This window comes from Salvelinus fontinalis, chromosome 7, assembly GCF_029448725.1.
Source record: "Salvelinus fontinalis isolate EN_2023a chromosome 7, ASM2944872v1, whole genome shotgun sequence".
Lineage (NCBI taxonomy): Eukaryota > Metazoa > Chordata > Actinopteri > Salmoniformes > Salmonidae > Salvelinus > Salvelinus fontinalis.
In genome coordinates this window covers 46,102,148-46,119,493 of record NC_074671.1, presented here as the reverse complement: position 1 = coordinate 46,119,493, position 17,346 = coordinate 46,102,148, and the positions used below count along the sequence as shown (strand labels likewise).

Genomic DNA, 17,346 nt, shown 5'->3' with positions numbered 1-17,346 from the left:
GAGGCACTGGGACATCTACCTGCACTACAATTCAGTCACAGGTGTTGGGAGAGAAAGGGGACATAATGGGAATGCTGACTTGTTATCAGAGAGGAAGAGGCAAAGCGAGAGTGTTTACTCTCTGCCAAGGAGGTCGATGGAGAGAGTCGAATTTGGTCAACAAAAAAACATTGAATTTGCTACGTGAGGCTTATTTGATCCAACATAAGTTTGGTAATGGTTAGATTGTTACCAAAACGCTGATATAATTGGATGCACGTAGCATTTCGGCAGAAAAAACAACAACGTTATATCCGAGTTGTGATCGTTGTGCACACGCGTATCTGGCCTCTCATTGGCTAGAATGGTCCCATCTGATCCTGCCACCTCCCGGCTGCCTTCCATCTTTGAGGACATGTATTTCCATTATTAGAGCGGTCACTCGATTATCTTGAAAATATAATAGATCATCTTTATTGTTATGCATTGTTTCCAGGGGGACAAATGTTGTGGTTGGATAGACAGGAAGTTGCATGATTCACAGAAGGATGTAGCTTGCTAGAAGTTAGTTAGCTCAAAGATAAACCTTTATGTTGAAAATTAAATACGTCTATGGCTCTGGGGTGCAAAGACACCAATGTTGTTTCAGTGTTGAGTTGAAAACCAACGCGTTGGACCTGTTTGGTAACGTTAATCGTCGTCAGGATCCAGAAATCAGGTAACTTTAGCTAGCTCAAATGCTATCCAAGTTAGCAGGGGTGTAAATCATCTTTACGTCGATTCTGTTGCAAAACGTTTACTCAGACGGAAAACGTAAACCAGAGTTTCTATTGGACAAATTATGGTAGGTCCCTCCTCGTTTCATTCAGTTTGTTTCCGTTTAGTTGTTAAACCATAAACGGTTTTCGTAATGAATACACCCCTGGTTAACTAGATAGCTAAAACCACTGCAGTAGCCAGCTAACATGCCACCTAACTTAACATATCACGGCGTAGCAGTCTGGACTCAGACATAATGTATTGGCACAGACAGCCTTCGTGGGTTGGGAGTTGTGACCACAGTATGTGAGCGGAGCGTGCCCAACTTGACTGGAGCGCAGAACGAGTTTCCCCAAAGCTGGAACTTCGGCCTTCTCCAGTAGCGTTCACTTCATGAGCTCACGCCTCAATCACACTTGACAGTGTTTTGCATTTTGGTAGCAGAAGTACATTAATTTCAAATGGAACGCTGCGTTTGCCTTGCAGCATTGCGTTGCAGAGGCAGCTGTAGTACGTTCAGTGTGGTGCGTACATTGGATTTATTGAACATATGCATCAAACTGTATGGGTAGACGGCTTGACCGAAATGGTAGTAGAAGCTGAATATTCTTTTGTTGCACACATCCAGATGATAGTGCATACAATTTTGCGCAATAACACTGGCGGTGTGCCTGCCCATCATGCATTTGTAGGCTACTCGTAAAATATATATATTATTTGTATTTGTTTTTTTGTATGATTTTTGTTATTTTGTATTTTTATTTAATAACATTTTTTGTAGGCTACTTGTGTCCTTCTTTCGAGTACCACAGCATGAGTCATAATACCCATAAAACCTAGCGGTCAAACAGGAAATGGTTCCATTTATTTTTCCACCATTCATTTTCCACATAGGGGATTTTAGAAACACTTAAAGACTGTTTTGTGTAGGCTTACCTTGGCGTGATGTTTTGCACAAGACAATTCTCATCTCCTAACTCCGCTGCTGCCTCCGCCGCGTTGTTCTCAACACCAATATGCTGGTTAACTTCGCTATTATGCACATAGCAACATGGTCTAGGAAAAGTCGCCAATTCAACGGCACACTGATGTTTCAGAACGGCGGACAGTGACCGTTATCCAATGCGGGAGACTGTGCATTTGTTATAAAATAATATCATGTTTATTAGTGTTGCACCATTGTTCTTACATAATATAAAATAGCCTAGGGGTTAGAGTGTTGGGCCAGTAACCGAAAGGTTGCTGGATCGAATCCCCGAGCTGACAAGGTACAAATCTGTCGTTCTGCCTCTGAGCAAGGCAGTTAACCCCCTGAAGAGTTAAGAAAATATTTACCAAATAAACTAAATTAAAAATAACAATACAATAACAAGGCTATATACAGGGGTCTCGATACTGAGTCAATGTGCGGGGGCACAGGTTAGTCAAGTTAATTTGTACATGTAGGTAGTGGTGAAGTGACTATGCATAGATAATAAACACCGAGTAGCAGCAGTGTACAAAACAAATGGAGGGGGGGTGTCAATGTAAATAGTCCGGTAGCCATTTGATTAATTGTTCAGCAGTCTTATGGCTTGTGGGTAGAAGCTGTTAAGGAGCCTTTTGGTCCTAGACTTGGCGCTCCGATACCGCCTGCGATGTGGTAGCAGAGAAAACTGTCTATGACTTGGGTGACTAGAGTCTCGGAAAATGTTTTGGTATTTCCTCAGACACCGCCTATTATATAGGTCCTGGATGGCAGGAAGCTTGGCCCCGATAATGTACTGGGCTGTACACACTGCCCTCTGTAGCGCCTTATGGTCAGATGCCGAGTAGTTGCCATACCAGGCGGCGATGCAACCGGTCAAGATGCTCTCGATGGTGCAGCTGTAGAACTTTTTGAGAATCTGGGGACCCATGCCAAATCTTTTCAGTCTCCTGAGGGGGAAATGGTGTTACCGTGCCCTCTTCATGACTGTCTTGGTATGTTTGGACCATGATAGTTCATTGGTGATGTGGACACCAAGGAACTTGAAACTCTCGACCGGCTCCACTACAGCCCCATCGATGTTAATGGGGGCCTGTTCGGCCCGCCTTTTCCTCTAGTCCACGATCAACTCCTTTGTCTTGCTCACATTGAGGGAGAGGTTGTTGTCCCTGGAACTACACTGCGCCGAGAGGGTGTTCTCCGCTGCTGGCCTGCACTCCAGGCACCATCTCATGAGCCTGAAGCCACAGACTCTGTAGACTGAGCCTAATAAGGCATTTATAGTTTAATTTTAATTTAATTTTAAGTAATTCACTAAATACACAAAATATAGACTGATTTAATACAACAACATGTTGTTTAAATGCCGAGCGCTTAATGTTCCTGCCAACCTAGTGTGTCGCACTCGCAAATGCTTCACAATTGATTTATTTGTAGGCTATAGCCTTGAAATAATTGAAATAATAGGCTCAACTCCATTCACATATTATGGTTATGACCAAGTTCGAGTTAACGTTAGAGAGAAACTAGATAGCTAGCAGAAGTTAGCCTAGCTAGCTGTGACTTTCAGTTGAAGCTGTCATTCACATGAAAATTGGACTGTGTTAGCTAACTAACTATTTTGCTAACTAAAGTCAGTTTAAATATGCATGTGGAATTAACCAACAAGTATTTATGTTTATAATACGCTCCCACGTGTGAATGAATTAGACCAGCTAATGTCAGTCAACCACTAGCCCTTGACCATGACTCAGTTCCATTACATTACACATAAGAGTCACATAAGAGTAAAGGCATCTTCTGTAGGGGGAGTTTTAAGAGCCTCGAAGCTCAATCTGAACATTAACACGGAGCGCTTGTGGTATGGTTTCGGAAACCATAATGATTTTATCTTTCATATCAGCAAGAAATCATTTTCAAAAAACAAGGTTAAATTGATACAAACTTTGATCTATTTAGGGCGTAAATCGTTATTTTCTTTTTGGCCAGTTGTTTTTAGGTATTGGGACAGCAAAACCGCTTCTGGAACGGAAATGCGAGCTGGTAAGCGCATGCCGGAAGAGGACCACCAGTTTTGAGTCCAAGATAAAACAGTGGTGTGGGGCCTGATCACCCCAATGAAAGCACTGTAACAAAGCTTTTTAAAACGTTTAGCAACGGAAGGTTAAAATGTGCATCTTATCAGACCAATTCAGGCACTCCCTGTTTCCATCTGTTTTCTTCCATTTGGTGACTAATGAATGTGACCCAGGCCCTTCGTCATGGCTGGACCCAACACAGCAGCTGAGCTTCTCCACCCAACCCCCCCATACAGATGGATGGAAATGAGAGGTGACTTATCCAGGGTGCTGCTGCAAGAGCACTAATCAGCGCTAATCTGTTCTGGACCAGATTAGAACTTCGTTATCCTACATCTCTCCTTTTCCTCTCTGTACAAAGGAGGGGCTCCTTCTGTGTTCCGTCTGTTTTAACACTTTTAAACCAGTGTGTCTTGTTTGTTGTTCTCGTCTCGCGGCGATCTGGTACGAAGCTGTCGCCGACTTGCTCTTTCGTTTCTCACCTGAGTTGCTTTCCTGTTGCGCCGATGGACGCTCCCTCCTCATCCTCCTCTTTTCCTTGGGACTTAGTGTTCATGCTGTCATCATCATAATTCATCTTGTCTCCTATGGGGATTAACATTAGCATGAGTCTCAGGCATCGTGGACACTGACTCCCCTTTGTCCTCCTCTTAAAACGCTTTGGAGATTTTCATCTCTTTTTTTCCGTGATCCTTTTTAAAATTTCTCCTGGGGGGGAAGGTAATCAAGGAGGGGGGCGAAGATGCTGAACCAGGGGGCCGTGATGCTATTTACAGGGCTCTGTGGGGCACTGGTGGTGCTGGCGATCGCCTACTATACCTACTGGTAAGTCCTGTTGAGGGAGCAGTCGAGGACCGCGTCAGAACTTTATAAGAACTTTATAGACATGACTGGTCCCGGTTCCACAGTGACTCCAACTTCTCGAGGCTGTGTGCAACCACAAACTATAATCTAAAACCTCTTTTACTACCTGACACTGGTTTTTGGGAGAGTGTAGACTGGGCTTGGTTGTTGTTGTCTCTGAAGCACTTTAAATTAAGTTGACTTCTGTGGGTTTGTCTTGTTATTTGTTCTGGAGTGCCGCGGGTCCTTCTGCTGCTGGACATCTAGGCCAAGTTTAGCCTGTTTTGGCCTTTGGAAGGCCTATGGAGGCCAGGCTGTTTCTCCCTGTTAATCAGTTTAGCCCTGAGTGGCTATTGCTAATCTCTGCCACGTCCCACGTCCAATCAATCAGGCCTTGTGTGTGTGTGTTTTTGTATGTGTGTGTGTGTGTGTGTGTGTGTGTGTGTGTGTACCCTTGCATACTTGGTAGCCTGCTAAATGGCTTTAACCTGGTACATAATCAATGGCAATTTACATCCCTTGTAGGCTAGGCCAGGGGTTGTAAATCTTTTCTTTTTCAAGACTCACTGAAATGCTTAAACAAATATATGGGGAACCTTACATCAGAAATCACATTGCTATTTGTATAAGTGTCAATGTGTTAATGCCTACATACATACTAAATGTGAGACTTTTTAGCCTTACTGCTGTTATTTTCAATTTGTAGTTTATCCACTGAAAACTGTCAGTGGCCCCCTAGTTGAGAAACAATGGACTTCTTAGGAAATGTTTGGGTAAATCATCAAATTATCATCAAATAACACAGACACACCAGTTGGTTTCAAACTAATAGACAAGCAGCCTATACACGCACCATGCCCATAGAAAGCAAGATATGAGTTGAGAGACATCTGAACATCCCCATAAAATCTCTAGGTCTGGGTATAGACTTATTTTTTTTTACACGTGTTCTATTTCTTCCACTCAATTTCATTCAGTAATTAGAATAGTGTGTGTGGAAAGGAGATGAAAGCAGGAAACGGTCTCTCCCACCCCCGTTATACCTGGGGGGAAATTATGGCTGAACTTTTTTAACCTCCTTGTGTGTGTGTCTCACACTCGTTTCGTTGGCCCAGTATTGACGGCCAGCCATTCGTCTGAGGGGATCAGGTGATTGCAGACCCTCCCCTCCCCTCCCTCTCCCCCCAAACACACCCGCTCCACCAGGCAGCGCTTTGTCAGGCAGGCTGGGGGAGCGTCTCCCTCTCTCTTCTTTTGTTTCGCTCTCCCTTTTTTCCCTGTGTGGGGAGAAGTTTCCCGCTCTGCTAATGGACGGCCTTGTGAGATGTCATTAGTCTCTTAGGCAAGACTCCAAAGTTAACTCATGTTTACTGAGGAGCGCTGGGGTTTATTGCGCTCTCTTTCCCACTATTTGTAATTCTCACTCTGTTCCTGACTGTGGGCGAAGCTTCACACTTTGACAAAACTACTTTCTCTCTCTTCCAGAACAAGGTTAGTGGTATTTCTGCTCCTTAACCAGGGGTTATCGGCGTGAATGGGATGTTATTTATGAATATTGACCTCGTTGAGACGATGGAGACTTTTTTTTTTTTTTTTTTACTAGTAATACCGTGTTAAAACTCAGAATCACCTGCTTGACTGAACTGATGCTCCTACTGTAGAGAGATAGATAGGCTATACCGGTAGTTTCAATGGAGATCAACTGCATTTTAAGCATGCATGCTATTATCTGCTTGCAGATGCCAGGCGCACTGTGGCAACTGCTTGTATTATTAGACCGTTTGCAGAGTTGACTTTGCCGGCTGCAGCTTTTGACGTTTGACTGCCGTGGTTGTTAGGTGAAGGAAGCAGTCCAAGGCATTGCAACCGGATGTCAATGTGGGACAAACCTGAAGTTTGATAGCCTTTGCCAAAGATCAGTGTTCGTAGAGAATGTCACCCTTGTCGATGTCTGCTTGATTCTTGAGCTTCGGGTAAGGTCGTTTTCTGGTCCTCTTCAGTGCTAACTGCAGGAAACGGCCTTCGTTTAATGGGCCATTTAAAACATGGGTCCTACAGACCTACACCACACCCTGTTATGCCTTGGCTTTATGGCATCCATCACAACTCCTCAGGGCAGTGAAGTTCTTGAAGAACAGAATCTAGAACAGAATCTTGAAGTATTGAGAAAGTGTATTGGGAAATCATAGTCAGCCCACAGAGAAATATGCACAAGTGTCACACTGTGCTTGCTCAACAGTATAGTATAGTATATCCTCTGCTTCTCAAACACAAGTGACCCGCACTTGACTACGCTGTTGAAAAGATAGCAGTTCGATAGCACAGGTGGAGACGTTTCAAGCTGGGGAATGAGGTTACAAATCCAATTTGTTTACACTCGCACCTCTAAACTCATTCCACAGTGACCCCAGTTGTTGAGCAGAGTGCAGCTGCAGATCCGGGTCACGGCACCACTACTGTCCTCTTGACCGTGTCTTAGCCAACTATAGAAAACCTCGCAGTTCAATAGCTTGAAATGTCTCCACCCACGCTAAGTAGTGAGGTTATGAATCCAACTCCGTTACACACACAGACAGACAGACAGACGACACAGACAGACAGACGACACAGACAGACAGACGACACAGACAGACAGACAGACAGACACAGACAGACAGACAGACGATGAGTGTTTGTTCAGCGGGACCAAGTTTATGTTCCCACAGCCCTCAGTTCCCACAGCCCTATGTTCCCTCAGTTCCCACAGCCCTACGTTCCCTCAGTTCCCACAGCCCTACGTTTCCTCAGTTCCCACAGCCCTACGTTCCCTCAGTTCCCACAGCCCTACGTTACCTCAGTTCCCACAGCCCTACGTTCCCTCAGTTCCCACAGCCCTACGTTCCCTCAGCCCTACGTTACCTCAGTTCCCACAGCCCTACGTTCCCTCAGTTCCCACAGCCCTACGTTCCCTCAGTTCCCACAGCCCTACGTTCCCTCAGTTCCCACAGCCCTACGTTCCCTCAGTTCCCACAGCCCTACGTTCCCTCAGTTCCCACAGCCCTATGTTCCCTCAGTTCCCACAGCCCTCAGTTCCCTCAGCCCTGTGTTCCCTCAGTTCCCACAGCCCTCTTGTTCCCTCAGTTCCCACAGCCCTCTTGTTCCCACAGCCCTCTTGTTCCCTCAGTTCCCACAGCCCTCTTGTTCCCTCAGTTCCCACAGCCCTCTTGTTCCCTCAGTTCCCACAGTCCTATGTTCCCTCAGTTCCCACAGCCCTATGTTCCCTCAATTCCCACAGCACCCAGTTCCCACAGCACAATATGTTCAAATTACTTGAGTAGATGCTGAGATACATACATCTCAGAAAATGCCTTTTGGGCTGCTGGAACATTGACAAACGGTCAAGATCATAGTGATTTTAAACAATTCAGTAGGTTCCATATATACTCTCACATTTGTGTAGATGCTGAAATACTCAGCATGTTCTACATTTATAACAATAAACATTGGTGCCAATTTCAATTGAAATTGGTTCAGTGGGTACCACAGGGCTGGAGGGAACATAGGGTGGACCCCTGATCAGATGCTTGAGGTCACTCAAGTCCACGCTCTGTGGGTGGGACCTCCTGTGTAGTTGGTACTGCAGGCCTGTAGTACGCACACACACACAGCCATCGATTTGACTCTTTGTTTCTAGGATGTGATTTGACAAAAACAGTGTGACTTTGACTTAATGCTCATTCTGTTATTAGGCCATGTGTAGTTATCAGTGTTTTAGGATGGGTGTAAGTATAGCTTTGGAAAGTAGCCTATTTTATTCTTGAGACTGGACATAAGAATTGGGGCACAGTAGGTGAAATGTCTGTAGTGGATACAGTATTACTAATTCTGTAGTATTACTAATGATCGTAACATGTGGGAGGGAGTGGAGTGGTGCAGGCCTGCTGTTTGAGGGTGTGTGTGGGGTCTAGAGTTAGCAAAGAGGACATACCAGAATCGCAGAGATGCTGAATGGGGCCAGTGTTGCCAATTTAGAGACGTTGTTGCCATATTTAGCATGTTCTGAAACCGCTGCAGAGACTGTTATTGTTAAAAGAGCCTAGCAACAAATGCAGCTACTTATCAGGCTGCCTTGGAGAGTTTTGATAGCATTTGGCGACTTTTCCCACTCAATTCTGGGAGTATCTATCTGCAACAGAAGTCACAGCAAGAGCGCACAAACAGTTAACACTTTGTGACAACTGCTGATGTAAAAAGGGCTATATAAAATATATTTGATTGATAGATTGACAGGCACAGAAGCAAGGGGAGATCGGCGGATCGCAGCTGTGCTGCAGGAAGGCAAGTTTGTGCTGTGACGTTGGGGGAAAGAAGTTGGCAACACTGAATTGGGCTAGTTTAGGAGTTGGACACCTGGTGTGTGTGTGTGTGTGTGTGTGTGTGTGTGTGTGTGTGTGTGTGTGTGTGAAAAAGAGAGCGAGAAAGGGAGTGAGTAAGCGAGTTGCTGGCCTTGTTCCAACGAGGTGAAAGGGCGTGCGTGCGTGTGTGGGTATGCGGACATGTACATATCAGTGAGAGGGAGGTTATGTGCACTGCCATTTGGGTGAAAGGGAGTTTATTTTTGTGGGCAAGCTGTGTTTGTAGCCTGATTAGTTTCCTATTTTATATTGGGAAATATAAATGGAAACGTATCACAGAAACTAACTGGTTGTCTGCTGAACTCCTCAGAATTAACCTGCTCTTTTTTGTCACAGTTCTCTGAATAATTCAGTTGTATGTTGTTTGAAGTTTTTTCTTTGCTTGTTGCGGCCATTTGGTGAAAGTTAGATTCTGTTTTGGGAAAGAGTTAAGAATGTTCAGATCTTCCCGTCTTTAAACTGGGGCGGCAGGTAGCCTAGTGGTTAGAGTGTTGGGCTTTCGGTTACTGGACCGCATCCCCGAGCTGACAAGTTAAAAATCTGTCGTTCTGCCCCTGAACAAGGCAGTTAACCCACTGTTCCCTGGTAGGCCGTCATTGTAAATAAGAATTTGTTCTTAACTGACTTGACTAGGTAAATAAATAAAAAACTGATTGCGAATAGTTTGTAATGGGGTTCTTCTCTGTCCCACAGGTCTGTGGTATTGGCTGACGGGCCGTGCAAACGGGGCTTGTGAAGGGATTCCACCGTGGTAAGTTGCACTGAAATTTCAGAAAATTATCACTCTTCAAATATTAACCCAGCCTCATCGAAGTGGTCCGGAGTTTTCCCTGACCGTGTGACCTAACTAGGAAAACTTTGGGTCCTCGTCATAGCCAATAAGGCTCAGACTTATTCCTGGTCAGATCAGTTAGTCAGGGGAAACTCCTTGCCCTACTCATATTCATAAACATCCTCTTTTAAAGGGTAGGAAGCATTCGTTTTTACTCACCGAAGTAACAACAGTGTTGTCAAATACTTATTCACTTAGTTACTGTAGTCACGATCAAAGTGTTTTTTTTTATATATATTTTTTTTTACATATCTATTAACTTATTTTGGATATCTTCAGAACTACCCACAATGCACTATTTCTCAACATCATATGGAGAATCGGTGCTACCTTTTGGCATTTTCCACAGAATTAAATGGAAATGCATTGTTTCTTCATGGTGTTCTCCCCCAGGTCGGCCGTAGTGTGTTGGTAGCCCTGCTAGCCCTCAGACAGCCCTGGCCATGGGGCTGATAGCGTACATCAAGAGCCTGTTCATCCTCCAGCTGCTCGTTGGCTTTGTGTTTGTGGTCAGCGGCCTCATCATCAACTTCATCCAGCTCTGCACCTGCGTCCTATGGCCTATCGACAGGCAGCTCTACAGAAAGATCAACACCCGCCTCTCCTACTCCCTCTGGAGCCGTGAGTCACACTCATAGTCCTGAGTCGTGTGTGTATTTGTTTGTGTGTCTGGGGGGTGCAAAGAGCAGCACATTCTGTCTGTTGTCCTAAAAGAAACCAGTCTTAAACGCAGTGCAAACTCCACCCACATGGTGTACTGGTTTTGGTGTTTCCCTCTATCCCTCTAGTTGCTGTGTTGTGTGCATTCCTCTCTCATGCGGTCTGTGTGTGGGGCGGCCGGTGAACAATGGCCGCAATGGATTTTGGTCATTGTAGTTATTTACCACGTTTTCTGCACGGAACTAGGTTGAATATTTGTCTATTGAAAACTTAAACTCCCTACAGCATCCCACTGTTCTTGATTTGATGTATTTCGTGCTTGATAGGATTTCTCTTTAGAGAAACGCGCTTTGATCTCACAAAAAAACAAACTGGAATTTGAGTAATTGAACCAACTTCGGTCAGGTTATTGTTTTAATAATCCGAAAACAAAAATGATTTGGTTAGTCTTGATGGTGTACTTAATAATCATGAGCAGACAGATAGTACTTAATGATGCGCAGATAGTACTCTGTGGCTGGACCACGGCATGCTTGGAGAGTGTGTGTGTGTGTGGTAGTTGCACTGTTGTTGTTGACTGAGTTTACACTCTGATTTTTACAGGAATTGAGACTGGTGTAATGTAGTTCATTGCAACGGTTCGTTGCGACTGGTTACATGCTGACCAGACCGCTCCCATCGCGTGCGCGAGCGTTGCAAAATAAATGTCCTTGTTATTGTCATTACACCCACACTGCCCACGCACGTCTGCGTAGCCAGGCGCTAAAATAGAACTCTATTTGTGACACTTGACGTGCTGCAAGTCCCGCCTCTCCCATCTCCTCACTGGTTTTTAGGAGCATATACCCACGTGGGTGATTGAAAGACTTACTGAGGTTCACAATCCAGTCCAGTTGGTGGTGGTAATGCACCTTAAAGTTGGTCACCAAATTAATATAGTTGGTTTTGATATTTCAACCTGCGTTTCCTGATTGCGTCTGGTGTGGGGGGGGGGGGGGCAAAATTGACACCAGTTTGCGACTGGGCGGTTCATTGTGACGGAGTTTACACTGGTTCGTTGTTAACTCTCTGCTGGCCCCCTCTGTCCTGTAGAGCTGGTGATGCTGCTGGAGTGGTGGTCGGGTACAGAATGCACCATATTCACGGACCAGGCCACGGTGGACAAATTTGGCAAGGAGCACGTCATCATCATCCTCAACCACAACTATGAGATCGACTTCCTCTGCGGCTGGACCATGTGTGAACGCTACGGCGTGCTTGGAGTGAGTACATGTGTGTGTGTGTGTGTGATAGAGGAAATGAGTTTAGCTGCCTATATCTACTGTTTATGAAAATATCATGTTTGGTAGGTTGGTTGAACGAAGTCGTTTCGCCTTGTCTTCTCAGGCTTCAAAGGTCTTGGCCAAGTACGAACTGCTGAAGGTGCCTCTGATTGGCTGGACCTGGTACTTCCTGGAGATTGTCTTCTGTAAGAGGAAGTGGGAGGAGGACAGAGACACCGTGTTCAAAGGCCTGACCCAGCTAAAGGATTACCCTGAGTTTATGTGGGTGAGTAGGCCGACAAACCGACAACACAATGACGCTTGCCCCTCTCCCTTTGACCATCAGCCTGTCTCTGTATGGAGTTGTACCCTGGGGCGTGTTCATTAAGCATCAAACAGATGAAAAATGCCCATTTCTGTTTACCGTTGAACAATGTTTTCCACTGAGTGCCCAAATAAACACGTCCCAGATTCGTTGGCGGGTACGTGCACACAATTTAAGCCAGTAATCTGACAAACTCTCATGGGGGAGAATGCAAGGGAAGAGAGCGTCTGAGGGGAGGAATCAAAGAAATACAACTGAGATTCTGTGTGTATGTTGTTTGTGTACGTGTTACTGTGGACAGTGTTGCCAGAATGGCACATCAGGGTGTGTCTGAGGTAGTTCACCTCTGTTGGCGTTCCTACCTTCTGTTGTTTCCAGTGGGATACGTAGGGATTACAAGGTCATGAGCTTAGTGTGTTAAGTGTTTACCGCTCCAAAGACATCAACAGGGTCAACTCCAAAGACCGCAACAGTGTGCGTGTGTGTCGACTTGTCTCTCTCTCTCTCTCCAGTTCCTATTGTACTGTGAAGGCACCCGTTTCACACCGAAGAAGCATGAGATCAGTATGGAGGTAGCAGAGAGTAAAGGTCTACCAAAACTCAAATACCATCTACTGCCCAGAACCAAAGGCTTCACCACAACACTGAGCTGTCTCAAAGGCACAGGTGGGACACAAGCACACACAAGCACGTGCGCACACACACACACACATTTGCTGCATCACACTCATGGTCGCACTCTTTCCTTTCTCAGTATCTGCTGTGTACGACGTGACACTAAATTTCAGAGACAAGAAGGTCCCAACACTGCTGGGAATCGTCAGTGGAAAGAAGTACATGGCGGATATGAATATCACGTAGGTGGCGCCTATCCCTCTTACACAAACAAAGCCTGTGCACTGGTCCTAAATGTGACCTATGGGTCCTTTGACCTGCTAACTTACTGTATCACCAGTACAGTGACTTGCTGCCCTTTAGTAGCGTTGTACTGAATTGACAGTTCCCCTCCTTCCTGTATAGGCGGTACCCAGTGGAGGAAATCCCAGAGGACGAGAAGGAGTGTGCAACCTGGCTTCACAAGCTCTACCAGCAGAAGGTGCCGGAAACTCAGCTTTCCCTCCCATTTCTTTACCCTTTCTAGCCATAAGTCAATGACTCTCTCTACTAATTAAATATTGACTACATTCTCTCTTTCTTCACTTCTCTTTCTGTAGGATGCACTGCAGGAGCACTACGAGAAGGAGGGCAGTTTCCCCGGTCCCGCTATCAAGCCCCCCCGTCGGCTGTGGACGCTGCTCAACTTCCTCTTCTGGGCCACCCTGCTTCTCACCCCCCTCCTCAACTTCGCCTGTGGGGTGTTTGTCAGCGGCTCTCCCCTCCTCATCGTCGTCTTCTTGATCTTCTGCATCATCGGTGCGGATGCCACCCATTTAGCCTGCGCTAAGCCTACTGCTTTTTCCAAGTTCTTATGTTGTTAGGACCTGCCTATACTATATAATCTCATTTTGACTCGTTATTGGCTGATTTCCCCGAACACAGAATAAGCCTAGTCCTAGACTAAAAAGCTATTTCAATAGAGATACCCTATTAAGCATGCATTAAATTATTCTGCTCTAAATGTATAGTTTTAGTTTTATAAAGCATTGCTCTACCTCTACTACCCTTTTCCACAGTTGATAGCACAAGATTTGGTCGCACCAATTTCTTCGCAACTGAGCGCCGGTTAATGACTTGACCTGTGGTTTTGCATTCCATACAGAACAAGGCTGATAATGACTAGCCATATTTTAAATTATGTAAGCGCCCCTGCGGAAATCAAGTGAGCATAAAAAAAATCCAATCAAAGTCTATCTCCCTGCTTAAGATAGTTATCTGTTGTTTTTGCTTGGGCTGCTCAATCCACCGCATCCTCTGATGTCTGCCTTCTGCATTTGGGGTGGAAGGTGGCAGAGCTACAGCTGTGTTTGTCAGACCGGGAGACATCCTGAAAATCAGTCTTCTCACGAAAACTTTTGTAGTGTCGGAACGGTTTGAGGTACAAACTAATATGAGCCCTCTATGGAAAGATAACTCTCACAAACACATACAGGATTCCCACAAGCCTCGTCTGAAGATAGACCAATACGAGTTTTTTTTAAATGAATGGGAAAATATATGGAAGTACTATAGTGCCAAACAAAGGGGTTAAATACAGGTAAAAATAATCATTTATAATTTGTCTCTTCGATATAGGACAGACACTTCAAAACATATCTCCTTTTGATGTATTTTTGGACTGTCTGTTGTGCCATTTATGAATATGTTATTCAATACGTTAATTAGGGCTAATAGCAGTAAGACCAAATTCAATTTTTCATCAAAAAATAAGTATATATATTTTTTTATACTTACGGGGGTCCTAAAATTCTAACTCAAATTGCTAATCCAGCCCTGGGCCCTTTGACCTAAGGGGTTTTTAACTTCACTATCATATTCACATTGATTGTTTGTTGAGGGGGGAAAAAAATCGATCCTTTGCGCAATCTCTAAAAAGGTGCTATTGTTAGTGATTTTGAACAGTGTAACTCTACAGTTGTAGGGCCCTATAAAATCAGTTTTATCTTTTTGTAAAATCTGTTTTCCAGATTCTATCTTTGCAGTCAACATTTTAATTGAGGAAGTTTTTGGGGAAATACTTTAGAAATGTTCATTCAAACAGCGTATGATGACAATGTGAGTGTTTTGGTCGCAGTGTTGAGCCCTGTATAGTATGTATATGTGATTACCTACTCCTGTATCTGCACTTTGTTAATCTGTATTACACCTCAGTTTTTTTGTCTTTCTTTCTACTATTATTGACAAATCTCTCTCTGTCTCCTTTCTCCACAGCCTCCATAGCAGTGCGTCGCCTGATCAGTGTATCTGAGGTGAACAAAACCGGCTCTACTTACGGCAAAATGGAGGGCAAAAAGGAAAACTAGAACTCTTTATGGCAGTCACGTTACGGTCCCTCTACTGTCAGCGCTCGGTGTCTGAGCGGTTGTTGTGGTCCCAGCACAGACAGACCCTGTGCAGCCACCCTCCTTCAAAAATAAGTTAAAACTCAGCCGGAGGGTGGGGGGGTATAACTGAATATACTTTTTAGACGTAAGTTCAAATATGAATTATGATGATTGTGACACAGAACAAATTTTTTTATGGAATTGTTGCATTTGACTCCCTGTGAATGCATCCTTCCAGTGAGAGGGGGGTGACAGACAGCAGGACTGAATGGTAGATACCAGAGGGTGTATCTCTCTAGCACCAAACTCTCCCTGCACCCCAGCTCGAGGCCCCCTGTTGGTCTCCTCCGCATAGCCTTGTGGTTCACCTCAGCCACATGCTCCAGAACTTTCCTGTTTCAGCGGTACCACTTCCTCCAACATGCACCCCACTTCCTGCCACAGCAGCCCACGCTAAAGGAGTGCTCTCCACCTATCAAAGATTCACATTTTCTGCTTCAGTATCTCTGACTGGGCCAGCCCAACACCAGTCCTACATTCCTCTGTAGTTTCAGCAAGGGGCTTTACTGTCTGGAGAAGACAGATTCCCAGCATGCTTTAGCTCCCCACCCTTACCCCCATGAAGGTTGGGTGTGGAGGTGAAGGAATCTTAACAGCTCTGAGCACATCCTGTTATTTGTTTGTCCGTCTCCTCATGAAACTTGTGCTGAATCCTGACACAAATGAGATTGAGGGTGCTGCTGCTCCTCCCGTCTTTCCCAGAAAAGCACAGACGTGATGGCCAACCTCGCACCAATAAAATGCAGTATTTAATGTTCATTTAAAGCCAGGTTTGGCCCTGAGCTGATTTCTGAATTGCTTGTAGATCCCATAAATACTGATTGTTATAAACAATAAAAAACAATTATCATTTGGTTTCCATTGAATACACAAAAGTGATTGAATGAATAGGATTACATTTATTTCCCTACATTACTCTGGAGTGAGTTGCTCAGATGGTTTTGAAGAGCATTTTTTGGGCAGTGGTGGATCAACATCTAATTAACACAAATTAATTGTAAAATAGTTAGCACTACCATCCCACCACACCCCGGTCCCCCATCCATTAAATCCCATTAGTTTATGCAATATAAAATCCGTAACCACAGTTTGAATGCCTTTAAGCCCATCATAAGGTGACAAAGCTAGTATATCAGTCGTCCAGTGACCAAGAGCTGAGGACAACACCATCACTAACACTGGCTGTCCCTACCATCCAACTCGGCTGCCAGCAGAATAGATTCATGCTTTTACAAAGAGCAGGTGAAGTGCCCCACAGGCCATTCGCAGAGTGGATTTTCCCATATCCATGATTGGATTTTACAGCATTTAAGAAAAATAAGCATAACACTTTATAAAGACAGGTGTGTTATTTTAGCAAAAAGATTGATCACCTACAGTGTATAAAACTGATGAGGCATAGTGGCTATATATAGATGGCTAAAGCTTTGGGTTAACCATCTGCATTAATACCCCACTGGTCTAATAATTAGATCAGACTAGATTATCTTTTTGCTAGTTAGCCAGGTATGTATTGATGAGCCCAGTGTGGGGCAGTTGGACAGTGGAGGAAGCAAAGCTGTTAGCAGCACACAGGTGCTGCTGATACTACTGATTAATCTGCTGTTGCTGCTTCTTCTACTGCAGTTGCTGATGCTGCTTCTTCTGTTGCTGTTCCTGCTGTTGCTTGGATCATCAGAGTCAACAGAACCAGCATATCCAACCGATGGCGCTGCTGGTCCATGATCAGCCACAGCAGACAGGACAGAAGCCCAGGGTGGAGTTGGGCTCTGGCTTGGGCAGGGGCATGGGAAGCCACATGGGTACGCTGGGTGGTGGGCAATGGTATTTTCCTCTGGGTTCATTGATCATGCCAGAGTGGTGGAAAGGGGCTCCATCTGTTACGTGGATAACCCGGGGACCAGGTAGGATTGGGGCACCAGGTGACAGAGGTTTGGCGCCAGGTAGGACTTGCTAGGCATGGGAGGCAGATGGGTTCCATGCCGACGCTGCATCCGAAGGCCTCTCACCACTTCTTCCAATTCTGACCACCTGGGGCAATGTCTAAACAGTATGTTCTGATTGGCTCAAACTACTAGAGCATGGTGTTAACACAAACTGTTGCCTACCTCTAGTTTTCACATGTTTGACAAGGGTCTCTAACTAAATCATATGATTAAAAGGCAAATTAACCACGGACAAGTGTGTTTGTGAATTGTGAGTTTTC

At 44.9% G+C, this 17,346-nt stretch overlaps 1 protein-coding gene across 3 annotated transcripts; it reads left to right on the top strand.

Moving 5' to 3' along the window:
• Positions 1-469: 469 nt before the first annotated feature.
• Positions 470-16,006, top strand: LOC129859528 (1-acyl-sn-glycerol-3-phosphate acyltransferase gamma-like). 3 transcript variants are annotated; one of them, XM_055929389.1, is made up of 10 exons: positions 470-697; positions 9,714-9,771; positions 10,246-10,473; positions 11,605-11,774; positions 11,899-12,060; positions 12,612-12,765; positions 12,854-12,956; positions 13,120-13,195; positions 13,314-13,512; positions 14,968-16,006. In XM_055929389.1, exons 3-10 carry the CDS (start codon positions 10,296-10,298, stop codon positions 15,057-15,059), a joined length of 1,134 nt encoding a protein of 377 aa, XP_055785364.1. In that variant the 5' UTR covers positions 470-697; positions 9,714-9,771; positions 10,246-10,295; the 3' UTR covers positions 15,060-16,006. The 3 variants fall into 3 exon arrangements, with proteins under 3 accessions (XP_055785364.1, XP_055785363.1, XP_055785365.1); XM_055929388.1 differs by lacking the exon at positions 470-697 and adding an exon at positions 5,837-6,117; XM_055929390.1 differs by lacking the exon at positions 470-697 and adding an exon at positions 9,235-9,605.
• The last annotated feature ends 1,340 nt before the right edge of the window (positions 16,007-17,346 follow it).

Coding starts and splice junctions, on each gene's coding strand:
- LOC129859528 (XM_055929389.1), top strand. CDS start 10,296: ATGGGGCTGATAGCGTACATCAAGAGCCTGTTCATCCTCCAGCTGCTC. Junction 12,061..12,611: donor ATTACCCTGAGTTTATGTGG/GTGAGTAGGCCG, acceptor CTCTCTCTCCAG/TTCCTATTGTACTGTGAAGG. Junction 12,766..12,853: donor GAGCTGTCTCAAAGGCACAG/GTGGGACACAAG, acceptor TTCCTTTCTCAG/TATCTGCTGTGTACGACGTG.